This window comes from Xiphias gladius, chromosome 16, assembly GCF_016859285.1.
Source record: "Xiphias gladius isolate SHS-SW01 ecotype Sanya breed wild chromosome 16, ASM1685928v1, whole genome shotgun sequence".
Lineage (NCBI taxonomy): Eukaryota > Metazoa > Chordata > Actinopteri > Istiophoriformes > Xiphiidae > Xiphias > Xiphias gladius.
In genome coordinates, this window is record NC_053415.1 from 7,507,902 (window position 1) to 7,522,500 (window position 14,599).

Sequence of the window (14,599 nt, forward strand, 5' to 3'; positions counted from 1 at the left end):
ATATGCTTTACAGCTGTCTTCTGACTCTGTATATGCTCTCATGTAGTGCTGTGTCTTTATCTCTTGCCAGCTCTCTTACTCTTGCCTCTCATTCCTCTAAATTACTCCGCTTCTCTGTAACCTTATCATCAATGTGAGTAGATAAGTCTTTAGTGCCTTTGGAACTAGTTAAAAAACCAAAAAAAAACAAACTCATCTCTATTGCTAACGAGAGGATATATGGAAAATATAAAAGTTCAGTGGAAGTTCATCTGCTTACGAACTATTCAAAGACCATCAAGTTGGTCACTGTTACATTGGCGATGGGAAAGTGTATGCTCCCTCACCTTTTACACTCCCAGTAGAGCTGTCATCATGAATAGTGCCTCCAGCACTGAATATATAAACACCAATTTGACATAAGCCATCAAACCTCAGCCGTTAAAGGTGCAAAGCCAGGTCACTGATGCTCCAGAGAAATTCGGTCCACTTCACTGAACTCAAGTGTTCACGTCACAACACTTTTCATCATACACACCATACACTTAACTGCACACTAGTGTACAATTTATACTGCATTGCGGAAGCAATGTAGTATAAGTTGTATGCCTTATTCAGTATCCTGACACAGCTTAGTTTATCACAACAGTGCACGCCTTACTTATTCATGTTGGTTCATGTCCATTAAAACATTTTTTTCATTATCCTCGGCACAATTTCTCTATCCAGACAGAAGTTTAAAATGAACAGGTTATGTCATATGACAAAATAAAAATAGAGCCCTTAGCATTGACACAGAAATGAATTACACTTCAAAGAATTAATCTCTTTGTCTTTACCAATGTTATCAGCTTCCAGCTGCCTCACATTTTCTTCTGCTGCCTTCTGTTCCTCCCTTCTTTCTCTATATTTTTTATTCCTGTGTTAAACAAGCTGTGTTTCTGTTTTACCCCCCCCCCCTCTCATTCATCTTCTTTTTTCTATTTTAATTGAATGCCCCTCACACCCCCCACCCCAAGTCTCACTTTTGGTTTTCATCCACTCTCACTCACTCCTTATTTCTTAAACCCCCCTCCTGTTTGTCCTCTTCCCCTTGTCCTTCTCTTTTTACTCCACCCTGTTGTCCTCAGGTATCCTCTTCCCTCCATCCTCCCTGCTCATGTCTCATCAAAGCTCCCCACAAGGAGTTGGAAAGATCCGACCAACTGACAGCGGTCTCACCTTCAGTACTGACATGAATTGGACAGCACACTAATAAATGGGAATGGCTCAGCAGTGACTCGCCAATGAAAAACTTCTGGTATTTGTGGTAGTGAATGTACCACATGAAAGAACACACTTGGTGTGAATTCACATGTGCCTTATTAACTGAAAGATTCCTCAGCAGAAACCACTTTGTGTCACTTATGCAGTCTAGTAACACCCGTCACAGACTGACACTTCTCCAAGCTTCTCCAAGCCTGCAGTCACACTTTATTTTGCTCTGTTTCTCAGTCCATCTCTGCATCTCCGGCCACTTTCTTGATCCTTGCTCCAGACAGTTCTGAAAAGATAATCTTCCTTTGCTCCTTTCACTTTCTTTTCTCTCCCCTTTTCTTCGTCCTACCCACAGTACTTTCTTTCTCTCCTTCCCCCTTTTCTTCCTCTGACCTTCACTCCTAACCTCATTATTAAACTGGCTGGCTGGGATGAGATGGTATCAGTGTGAGGGCTAGGAATTCAACTCCACTCTTAATTCTGCAAGGAAACAATAGGTCACATAGTTCCTGGAGAGTTTAGGCAAGTTAACTTGTGCTTCGTTTTCACTCTCTCAAAAAGAACTTCATGTTTTTGTAAGCAAACACTGTTGCTATAGTAATTTTGACTTCCATCAAATGATTTTTATATGAGAAAAAATAATGATTTTCTCTTTTTTATATTTAATTTGTTCTCCACATTTCATGGATCTGCTACTCTGTTTTAAAAGGAGGTTGGATAAGAAGGCTGATGTCTTTTGCATCTGATAAGATTTGTCCAATAGGTTGGTAGCCTAGCTTAGCACTACAGGCAGAAACAGGGGGAAAGAGTTACCTTCGCTCTGTCAAAGGTGCATCTCGCAGAACTCCAAATCTGTTATTTTTACATATTGTTTATTGTGCATTGAAAACATGCTGGAATAACAAAAATTTTTGTCTTTTGTTGGAAGTTAGCTGTTTGTCTCTGCTTCCAGTGCTAAACATATCCTGGACTGTATACTCAGAAATGAAATTGACACTGACCTTCTCATTCAGCTTCTGGGAAGAAATCACACAAGAGTAACTCCATTAAAATATTAAACGGAATCAAAATTGAATGGAAAGAGTTTATCGATTTTTCGTACACTGTATCTTTGTTTTGTGAACACAACCGCAGCGATGACGGCACAGTTCAGAGGGTTTTTATGAAATGACCCAGCCATCAAGGTAGTAGTTGTGTTGGCTGATAAATATAAAGAGTAGCGTGTAGAAGTTGACATCCACAGAATGCTTACCTACACTTCAGCTACACCACTGTACAAATGTTTCTTGTACAACCCACCCAATTAAGATGATTTCAGAATAGTTTTGCTTAGTTAAATGTTAACAACATAACTGTGACCAAAGGATGTATATCTTTCTGAACGGTATGTTTTAAATCATTTCAGAGAATAAAGACATGATTACTCTTGACACAGAAGAGTGTGTAGCTTCAAATAGCCCTTTTAATGTGTGTTTGATCCCTTTTGCTACTTGACTGTTAGAGAAGCATTACCGGGCATTTGGGCTCTTGTTCGGTATGTAAAATTGACTGATATTTTGTATCCTCTATTGCTGTTCTTTCTTAGCTTGAGCGCACACTAAATTAAATTTTAAAATGTTAGCCACAAGCTAGTGGACTGATAAATTGTTGCGGTTGACTATGAAACACACTAACAAAGGAAATCTATGCAGCAGGTTACTGTTAGGATTGAACTTGACAAAATATTTGCTGTTCAAATTCATGTTTTTTTTCTGCTTAGTTCCTGCTTTAAATCTCTGGATAGTTAAAGATTTTCTTTGGAGATCTCTCATTGAAAACTGCGACTGTACATGCCTGTTTTTTTTTTTTTGTTAGTCATCGTAAGTTTTTCTTTTTTTTAGATTGCTATATAAATACATTCAGACCCTCTGTCAAAAGACTATGAAAGAGCAGTTCTCTTCACCAATTGAAGAGGAGGAGGGACTCATCATGTATGAGAACTGAATTTCTTGCTGAACAGAGTACCTAATTACTATTAAGTGTTTACTTGGGAGGACACAGTACGTCCTTGCTATGTGTATCTGTGCTTTATTTCCCCTTTCTTGTCTTACGTTTGTGTTTATTGCCAACATGTGGGCTTGATACATCCACACTGTCCCTTCTGTTTTCTTCATGGATTACTGAACATGTGGGAGTGTTTATATACATTTGGTTTTTGAGTCCTCTGGCTAAGCATTGTATTTTTCTTCACATATTTGTACGTGTGGTGCTTGAGCTCCTGTTCTCTCCAGGCAGTATATAGTAATATACTGTATACTACTCATGTTCACTGTGTCTTCAGGCTACAGAAATATGAGGTACTTACTGGGCTGCTGGAAGAGCTTCTACCAAAACCCATGTATCAAATGTTTTGCCTCCTGGTGCTTCAAATTCTAAGAATATTACAACACATTATTTTCCATAAAAGTTTTTACTTGCTTTGAAGACTTATTACCATGGGCTGAATCGTGCTTCTGTAAATCTGTTGCTTTATAATTTGCTTTATCCATGAGTTATTATTTCAGATATACTTGTTACTTTACATAAATGACAAATCTTTCTTTTTCAAATATATTTTTCCAAATACATCAGCCTAAATGGAAATCCTGTTTTATTTGTTGGTTTTATTTGTTTTATTCTAATTTTGTTGTTAGTTTATTGGAGATTGGTATTATTCTAAAATGTATTCTGTCATGGGCCAGTTATGCCATCTTTGCAGGGTCCATTCATATCTTATGGATGCTGCTGGTAAGTTGTACAGCTGTATAATCCTGAATTCTTCTGTTCCTTTTTGGGTTAAACACTTGCATTATCTCCTCCATGGTATCTGTGTATGTTTTATATTTAAATGCAGCTATTGGTAAACTCCCATCTTGACCTACCGCTTCTTTTTTATCTTCCTCTTCCTCTTCCTCGATCTTTTATCGTCTCTAGTGTGCCCATGGTTGCTGACCTGATGGAGACATGCATTGATGATGTCCTCAGGGCTCCTGTTGTTCCCACGATGACAGCTGCAGAGGAGGCAGGACCAAGCAGTGCCTATGCCACTGCCAGTGTCGCAGCAGAAGATCCGCTCAGCCTCACTGGTGAGGCAATTGAAAACCTACCATGAAGTGGAATCAGTGTGACAATGAAAATTATGCTAACAAATTTGAAAATATTTAAAGTCTAGTTTTAGAGGCCAATCTTCCTCTAATCCTGTAAATGTAATTGGCAGTATAATATAGTGGCAAAAACCACTGGACTTACATTAAGTCAGTTATTAAAAAACTCCAGAGCACATTATGTGCGTCATGTTGTTAATAAGTAAACAAAAGAGAACTTCTAGAGAAGTGCACTGAAAGTGAGACATTATAAATAGTACTTGTAATTTCATCCTAATAATAATATTAAATATATAAGTTTTATTGTACAAGCACTGAAAGATTACAATGAAGTTGGTATGTGTGAACATTTAAAAGTATCTGTGTGCGTCTTCAGAAGCAGCAGCTCGTTTGAAACAACTGGAGTTGGAGAGCAGTCCACTTCTCGCTACTCCGAGAAATAACATCAATGTCAATATGGCCATGAACAATCAGGTGGGTGTTTGTTTATATAGTATTTTTACTTAAACCAGCACTAGTAAAAGCCTTTTGGTGCCTTCTAGATGTAGTCTAGTAACATGTGTGTAAAGCTCTGAGCCAAACCAGCAGAGATAAACGTGGAGAAATGACAGCAAGTGTGACATAGCATGAGGTCCGGCTTTTTCAAAAGCACATCAACTAGAATTCAGTATTTAAACATTAACCAATTATTTTGGGAGTATTTCTGGGTTGAGGGTTTAGGAAGTATACACAAACATACCTCTTTTAAAAAAAAACATATTTTAATGTATTTATTTATTTATTGTTGTTTTTTTTGTTTTTTTTTTTAATGGATATGTGTGCCCCATCTGACCCTGTTCCAACAGGAGGATGTGGTGAAGCTCACAGAGAAGTGTGCTCTGAGCAGTACAAGCAGTAGTCCAGTTGTCACTCCACTGCGCACCCCAGAGGATCTGAAGAGTAACATCCTAAAGGCACAAGCTGAGGCTGCTGCCCTCAAGGTGAGGAACAGACTCTGCTAAAGGGGACAGAAAGAGAGGAGAGAAGAAGAAAAGAAACCTAAGATAATACAATTACAATACTTTAGACTTCACATGATAATTATAAAAGCATTTTACTTTGCATTTAGATTAAGTGCTGCATTGTATTGTTTATTGATTCTAATTTGAAAGGTGTGTAAGGATAAAAGCCCCATCAACATCTGGAATTGCCTCAGGTTATTTTTTAACAAACCACTGGCCAATTTATTTTTCCCTTATAAGTCAAACTAAATGAGTATATCAACTTACTGAATATCAAAAGACTTTGGGAAATGACTGCAGCCTTGCTCTTTCAGCTATATTAGCCCTTCCACATTCTGTGTTTGTGCACAAGTATAATAAGTGAACAGTGAAACTTTACTGAAACTAATCTAAGCAAATTGAAATATGGACTTGTGGTGGTTGAATCTGCTCCATGGTTTCTAATCAAGTTGTTTTGATTGAACATTTGTCAAATTTAACCCGTTTTTGGGTGGAGGCTTATTATTCCTTATAATATTGGGCCTGTCCAAATAATTTCAACAAGAGAACTCTTTGTGCAGGTTTTTTGTCCCTCCTTTGATGCCTCTGATTGGTTTAAGAAATTGAAATAATGACCTTTTTTATGTATATCAAACTATAGTGCATTCTACCAGAGCTTCCTCTTGTACCAGAATGTATGGAACTTAACAAGGTCTTATCCAGCCCTTTCATATGGCATCTGTTTGATGTTGAAGTGTGTCGCAATAGAATTAAATCATCACAGTTATAATATATCACACCTCAAATATATCAGAAATGCAGAAGTGGTCACAGTTGTGAACTTGTAATGGTATTCTGCTACTAAGTAGACTGGAGATGCATGTCTGTATAAGTCCCCCACTCCCAACACTTCCCTCTTTCTTTCTGATTATCCATGTATCTCTCTCTGTTACCTTTGTGTAGGGGTCTTTGGAGGAACACGTCGTAATGGTTGGAGAGAAAAACTGTAACTTGCAGGAAGTTTCTGCCAGGTATGACCATGACCACTTTTTTTTTTTTTTTTTTTTTTTCTCCCCCAAAGTTCACTAATCTGCAGTTACAGAATTAAAATAAATGAATGAATGTTAAAAAATGTTTTTATATTTGTTAAACTGAACTTCAGTGAGTGAACTAAGTGTTAGACATTAAAAGACTGATTTTGCTAAGGCTCTCAAATTTTATTTAACTGTGCAAAATATTATATTTTAATAGCATGGTACTGCACTTATCTTTTATTTTTTAGTTTTTTTTAATCTCTTCTCCTTTAAAGTTAGTACAGCACAAAATCCGTATAGAGCAAACGTGGACAGGAGAAAAGCCGTTGTCGCTTGTGCTTCATTGTCTTGAAACTGGGCCTTTTCCCTCCTCCTCTTTCATTTCCCTGAGTCATACCAACTGTCATTGCATTGTCTCAACCAATCACAAATCACAATCCAGGCTGGTAGAGATGATAAACCTTGTGCATATTCATGACGATTATTAGCATAGCTCACAACATTACATCACTTGCAGCTCATCCCTATAAGCAAAGCCATAAAGACAAGCAAGTCCTGTCCCTGTCTTGTATGAGAGACAGTAAACGGGTCAAACTGGAGAATTAGCCACATTGGATTTGGTAAATGCTGTTGGTCACAATTTTGGTCAAAATTACTGTTTTGCATAGCCTCAAGATATGGTTTGAAAAGACAAAGGGATTTACTGAATCTATTATGTTTAGAGATTAAGTAACTTATAAGAAAACCTGGATAAAAATAAATTCTTTAAGAAACTGTCATATAGGTTAAAGCAAGATAATATAATGAATACTATATTGTGCAGAGATTTTCCCTGTGAGTCACGTTTTTTCTCTGTAAATCAACTGAATATTTCCTGCAGGCATGTGCATTTTATAGACATTAACTGGCACAAACAAAAATAGGTGCTGTCTTTTGCCAGGTTGAAGGTGCGTGCCGGGAGAATGGGCAGTAACTCGTCTCTTTCTGTTAGCAGTCGCCCTGACACCCAGGACTCCTGGGACCTGCTAAAGCCAGCTTCACTGGTCTCATTAGTAGGGGCCAGGTCAGTGAGTTTGCTTGTGTGTACTTAAGGCTCTGTGTGCAGTTTTTAATTTGTATGTGCACACTACACACTATAATTTGTCACCCAGGTAAATTCTGTATTTATTCATTATTCCCAGTGCATGTGCTTACAGATATCATGAGACAGAGAAACAGGGAGAACAGATGAGTGGAAGAGGAAATCTTTGATGCTAGCTGCAGATTCCTAAACCTTCTGAAAGGACTGATACACACACATATGATCTATTTTTCCCCCTCCCTTTATCTAACTGTAACCTTAAGTCAAATGATACATTTAGTGAAAATTTTCACCAATATTTTATTTTAATGTATTGTCAGGAGACGTATCGACGTTTTGTCGTGGATTAATCACTCAACTGTCCTGACTGGGATTAAGTAAATTGATGTTAGTTCACTGTACCTGTGACTTTAAAAACACCTTTTGTAATGATCACATTGATTTAACCTACTTAAGCTGTTCTGACCTTTAGAGTATGAAGAAAGAAAGACGTTTTCGACCATTTAGATCTTAAAAAGAAATGAATAAAGGAGGATAAAAAGTAGTTATATGTAAGGGTACAAATATGGAGTTTAGAGAGTAACAACTGCACAGTACAGTGCTCATCTGCTTCTTCTTCAGTGGCATCAACTTCACTGTACAATTTTATATCATAGATAATTATATAGACCTGTGTTCACCTCACCAGAACATAAAACATAAGTACTACAGATTTCACGATGATCGGAGACAAAAGGTGTTGCTCTCTCTATGTAGTCTTTGCTGACATCTGTTGGCATGTTCGAGTAATGCGTGCGCGCATTGGTGCGTGGGTTTGTGTGTGTGTGTGTGTGTGTGTGTGTGTGTGTGTGTGTGTGTGTGTGTGTGTGTGTGTGTGAGAGTCTGGGTGTGCTGAGTCACATGACTTGAGTTCTGCCTGGATACTGCTGGTGTCTCTGCTCAAGAAGTGTTTACAGTAGGATGACACAAAAATACACACACAGGCAGACGCTTGACCAGACAATTCACAAAGGCCGTATGGCTCCAGGCTCATTGATGCAGTAAATGCTTCTACTATTCAAGCTTGTTTTTTTTTCTTCAGTCTGGAGAATGTAGACTCGTGTTTTTCTGGAACAAAAAACTGATTAATCACTGTTTATCGTTAACAATTTTGATTATGAGTTCCTCTTTTAAGGCATTTATCAAGTGCAAAAAACCTAACTTTTCTGGTTGCAGCTTCTCAAATTTGCTTGGTGGTTATGAATTGTCGATCAAGCAAAACAAGTAATTTTGAAAACAGTATGTTTGGCTGTGTGATCTGAAAGTGCATTTAAGTAAATGATTCTATCAGAAATTCTCTAAGTGGAACAGAAATCTGAAATTCCCCAACCTTTCCTCTTGTTCCGTTCATCAGTGCCGAGAGGTTAGCTGAAGATTTAAATCCCTCTGTTCCCAAGATGCCCTCGGAGTCTGCCAGCGAAGGCATGGCACCAAAGGTAATACGATTATTAACAGTTAAATTAATTATTGTGGTGCATTCACATTTGTTATCATGAATCCTTTTACACATGTATGGAGTTTTTACTGTTCTTTGAATGCCTGAGAATGAATATTGTTCAATTCGATTTTTTAATACCATGTACAGGAACTCGTAACATTAACTGTATTACACGGTACAGGTACATTTTCCATGTCCATCTTATTGTACCCTCCTGAAGTGACTCATGAAGGAAATCCCCAAGCTGTGCAAGGAGTTCCACTGTCTCACTGTGACAGCTCTTTAACCTGAGGGAGTTTCTGTCTAATAAAGATGTACGCAGGCCACTTGTATGGCTCCTTTTTGACCTATGTATCATGTTGAACCCGATGTGAACTGATTATCTAATACAGGATTTGTATGGATTTCGTTCTTATTTGTATGTTGTGATGAAGAGTGCTCGTGTCATTCTGCAGGTTAAAGCAGAGGAAGTGGACCTGCAAAACACCCCCTCACTGTCTGACAACCTGATCGACTTCACTGATCCGACTCCTGCAGTAAGTCTAAGCCCACTGTATGTGCAACAGTTTTGAACTCCTGTCATTTGGGGTCAAACAAGGGTTGAACGCACCTTATATAAATTAGCATGGTCAATAGAGTATGACAGTATTTTTCGGTTGTCTTCCAGCTGCCACCAGTGCAGCAGCCCAAACCTCTCATCACACCCCGCTGGATCATTCCAACAACTGCTGTGAGTGGTCAACCTCTTATACCCGTCCAATTTTCTCTTGCTCAGCTGTCTTCCTGTCTGTCTGGCTTTTGTGTCGGCTCGTTCCTTTCTTTCCACAGGTTCTTTGAGAAATCTTTCACACAGCTGGGATGTGCATTTAATTATTTTAATTTGTGTCCATTGTCCTGAAACCGGTCATACAATTCTCCGGTTTTCTTCCATATACACTTGCATAGTTGCTGTACACTTTAGCTGACGTAGAGGCTATGTAGAAACTGACCTTCCTTCTCTCCTCATCCCCTCCTAATGCAGCCTCCTGGTGTCTTTACTAACGGCCTGCTCGACCTCGACCCCCCTGCTAAGGTCACCCCTCTTCTCCCTGCAGATGGGGGAGCTGCTCTCACCCCAGCCCTCCCCCACCTCGCTCACACGCGTAACACCATCTCCGCCAGGTAAAATTCTTGGGATTTGAACCAAAGCGCTTAAAGGTTGTTTTTAAAGCAAGCGTTGTAGTATGCTGACCCCTGCTGATCAAGCAAGAAAATGCTTCCTTCAGCTATAATCCCAAAGCAAAAGCACTTCAGATGGACAGCAAGTGAAATATAAATAGGATGTTTAGCTGTCTTTGCACTTGGCTGAAATCACTTGTAATTCTTACTTGACCTTGGTACTATGAGAAATCATGAGTTTACTTTAAATTTTCATCATTGTTTCTCCCTGTGAAATCACCACTAGAAACTACCGAGTCCTTGAGAGGCACCGCAAAGGTCACAAAAAACTGATGAAATTTGTTGTAATGCAAGTTTTTCTTGCTGTAAACTGGTTGGCAAAATAAAGTCAAGCCATACTCAGTATTGTGCTGTAACTCAGTTCACACAGTTACAACTGTGAACACAAGTAGAGTTGAGAATGATGTCAGCTATGTAACTCACCACATGATGATGGTGTTTTGTCTAATGAATTATTTCATCTGTTCTTTATCATAGTTGTCTTTGTGTGTTTTATGAAAAAGGAATGAATTCTTTTTAAAGCAGTGTTTTTTTAAGGACTTATAAGCTCTTAAATAGTTAATCAACATGAAAGCGTGTTTTCAATGTCTCTACTGGCGAAGTAGTCTCTATTTCTGATGCAGTAATTTTACCACCCTGCCCCTCCTGTGTCCCACAGCGCTGTGGGTCAGCCGCCAGCCTCGGAGGATGGAGCCAAACCCAGAGGTCTCCTGACCACTGAGCTCTGATGAAGAAATGAGGAGCCACCACCACAACATTCATTTCCCTGATTGCTTTCCCACCTCATCCCATCACCCTCTCACCCATCCGCGCACAAGCAAGCTGGGCTGGCGGTGCTGAACAATGTGGTCTAAGAGGAAAGCAGAAGGGAAGAGGCAGCTGACAAGCACCACAATTTCAATTGCTCCCTCACTAATAAACAGATTTAACAAAATTAATTAAGAACACAGATCAGCAATGGGAAATTAAGTACAGTTTTCCATGACAACCTGACACCAAGCTTGTTTTTTGTAAAACAGACATTTAGCTCCAGTATTAACATCGTAACATCTACCAAGTGAAGTTCCTGTTTGAGTTTCACCGTTAGTGACCTGCCATGTATTTAATCCATCCAGTCAACCAAACCTCAGTCTCTAAGAATGAGCACCATCTTCTTGTGGAGGACAAGTAATGAAAGTCTTGTTTGCTACACAGGTCAAGTTGGGGCTCATTCGCCAAAATCCACCATCTCATGACACTGTAAGGTACGTTGCATAGCAGCATCAACCACTGGCTTATGACATAAAGGGTAGGTTGTCTCTTTTAGTGCTGCTCCCCCAGCCCCTTTTTCTTTTATCACTGGCAGTGCATACCACTGGATCTCTGCTACTCTGAGCTTTTCTGTGCAATCACATGTACAGAACAGCAGCTCATATGTAGAGCTGCTGAAGTACACTGGATACAGGACTGAGAAGACAAGTCTATAAAAAAGACAGCTAAAAGAAAGACACTAACTTAAAATGCTGATTCTAAGAGAGAAACAGCACCTGGACTCTTAACATGATGAAACGCGTGGATATGATACTGTACTGTCCTTGTAGCACACTACGAACCTTTTTTTAAACCCAGTCAGTTCTACATGTGAATCTCGTCTGTTGCAGCCACTGGATAGGAAAACTTCTCTGGATTATCTTTGCAACACTGGACCTTGAAAGAATTCCTTGCAATGGTTGATGATAGAGAACACAACTTTGGTTTTTCAACTTTTGTTTTTATTATCACGCTCCTACATTTTTCTCTGTTTTTGATGTTTGTTTTTTTTAATTTCCCTTTGCAGTACTTTTTAAATCTGCACATTTTGGTTCCAGCATCAAGAGGGATTGAAAATCACTAATGAATGTTAGTTCTATGTCTCCTTTTGGAGCCTGTTTGTCCCACTAAAAAAAGTCTTATCGTGGCTTTTAATATGAAGTTACAACAATTTGTGTGAAATGTGATCCTATAATTAGTTTTCACTTGAAACCACTGCTTTCATACTTTAATTACTTTCATCAATTTTAACTTCTAAACTGGGGATGTAAATGTCACACGTGAACGCGACTCAATTGCTGTTGAAAAATCTTAGCTAATTGTGATTACTGGAGTACGTGATGGACGTGTCCAATGTTTGGATCCTCTAACGGGATGATTGAATTCATTTTAGACCGTAATTTGACCCTGTTATAGACAATGACTCAAGTATTAACATGCTGTAGCTATTACCCTGCCTTATGTAAATGAATGTATTCAAAATGTCTCATGTAAGAATGCTGGAGATGCCACAGTACAAACATATCACTTGTACGGCTGTTCATCTTAAATCTACAATTCCTGATTAATTGTAAAACTGGAGGAAAATTTTTTTACATGTGAAATTGAAGCCTAATTCTACATTTTCTGAATTATTAATGAAGTATATCACACTGACTCTAAAGTGGTAGAGTTGTAGATCTCATCTTCCATTCCCATTACCCCATACATCATAATCACCAAGTCTGGACCCTCATTCAAGTGTTATCGGTGTAGTTTTTTTTAGTATGATGTTGATTTCATTATCTGTCTTGAACAAGGGAAGCTGACTGTTTTTACAATGTGTTCTTAGCAGTGACAGTTATTTATGCTACTACTCAGTGTAATTGTTCAAATATTGCATATTGTCCAAAAGTGTTGTAGCACCCAGTTGCAATGTGTTGTCAGTATAATGGCATCAGCTGGCTGTAGATACGAAGTAGATTTATATATATTTTTTTGAAAATTATGTTGGCAGTATTGTTACAGCGTACTAAGGAGAATTTCAGCATTGAGGTGTTTTCTAATCACAAAAGCAGTAGGAATTGTGTTACTGATCAAACTGACTGGGAAAAACACAGATTGTGACATCTCAAATGCATTTTTATATAAACTTTTATTTTTTTCCTGGAATACCTTGATCGTGATTCAGTAAAGCTTTGCTACAGTAGGAGTCCGTTGTTTCTCATTTATTTTTATTGTTTGGCTACTGTTGAATTATTTGCAAAGGAGGTTGTCGTGATTACAGTCGGATTTATGCAAGACTAGATAATCTGATTTTCTGCTCGGCGGCGGACCAGATGTGATTTTCGTCTTGTTAAACCAGCTATGAAACAATAACCTTGATCACTCGAAGGTTAAAAAAAAAAATCATATTTTGCATCCCTGTTTAAATCCACCCAGTCTGTTATACTGTAAGTAAAGCTCTTGTATCTGTATCAGAGGACTGTTCAAAGAAAAATGTTTTTTAAAGTAATAACCTGAATCTGAGTTTATTAACTAATGTCACCATTTGTCATCTAATGAAGAGCATTGCAAAGTGGTATTTTTTCGCCGCCCTCAGAAAGGTTTTAATTGAATCCTACTTTTTGAAGCTGCATCATCCACTAAAATATAAAGGAAAAACTAACCTTTCAAAACAATTCACATGCTTTTCTTAGATCTTGTTGGTTAAGAGTTCTGTCTAGTGTCACACAGACATTAAAGGTAATTTACAAAATAATCAAACTGATTCTTCACATGATCCATTGACAATGAATGGTGTGCTAACAGAGCCCAGGTATGGCGTTACATTTTTTATTTAAAAACTCCTGAGATAATTACAACAATATGAAACCCTTTGACAGTCCCTTAGTCTATGTGTTAAGCTCTCCTTCAGTTATTGACAATATAAGAGGCCACAGTCTGCAATTCTTTGGCTGAAAGGAGGCTTCGTGACTCAGCAGACCCAAGATAGTTAGAACAGGGTGAGTTGTTTTGAATGAAATTCCTCTCTGTACTGCAGAATCTAAACCAACATTAGCTGCACTCACAACACAAACTTTTCCCTGTATGTTCATTTATATTCCAGCAATGTGTGGAACATATTTCAAGTTCAAGGTTCCATTAAAAATGACAGATGTATACGAGTTGTTTTTTGTTTTTCTTTTTCTTTTTCTTTTCAACAAACTGACATGCCAAGCAGAATTGCAAACAGACAATGAGTCCTTCTATGCAAAATTGTTTTATTGGCAGACCTTTTGACTTGTCATAGCAGGAAAAGCACAGATGTTACTAATAACATTAACAATGTATCTGTTTTGTTCAAATGTCCCAGAAAGCTATGACAGCGTGGTAGCGAGCCAGCTAGCACAATACCACCACAGATACCACCCAGCTGATACAGTTTTGACTGTGTGTTATCCCGTTTACCACAGGGTGGTAGCACAGAACCGTGTTTACCTCTGCTGGGCGGAGAGTGGAGCAGACGATTTTCCTCTTGCACCATTTACCCTCCAGTTTAAAATATACAGCGTGTTCTAAATGCAGTACTACTAACGTCAAAGTTGTAAGGCATTAAAAAGGTGGAGCCTTACTAGATTAAGCTTCTCTGGGTCTGAATTTAAACACACTAGTTATACCTTTGCATTTGAACAGGCTGTACA

General features: G+C 38.4%; 1 protein-coding gene across 1 annotated transcript in view; it reads left to right on the top strand.

The window, feature by feature from the left end:
• The window catches only part of epb41l5 (erythrocyte membrane protein band 4.1 like 5), a 37,279-nt gene extending 23,259 nt beyond the window's left edge, over positions 1-14,020 (top strand). The window contains exons 17-26 of the mRNA XM_040148225.1: positions 4,189-4,340; positions 4,735-4,832; positions 5,204-5,338; positions 6,302-6,369; positions 7,313-7,435; positions 8,847-8,928; positions 9,386-9,466; positions 9,598-9,660; positions 9,952-10,091; positions 10,807-14,020. Of these exons, the coding sequence (XP_040004159.1) occupies positions 4,189-4,340; positions 4,735-4,832; positions 5,204-5,338; positions 6,302-6,369; positions 7,313-7,435; positions 8,847-8,928; positions 9,386-9,466; positions 9,598-9,660; positions 9,952-10,091; positions 10,807-10,876 (1,012 nt within the window). The 3' untranslated portion in view covers positions 10,877-14,020. The remainder of the gene's footprint in view (positions 1-4,188; positions 4,341-4,734; positions 4,833-5,203; positions 5,339-6,301; positions 6,370-7,312; positions 7,436-8,846; positions 8,929-9,385; positions 9,467-9,597; positions 9,661-9,951; positions 10,092-10,806) is intronic.
• The last annotated feature ends 579 nt before the right edge of the window (positions 14,021-14,599 follow it).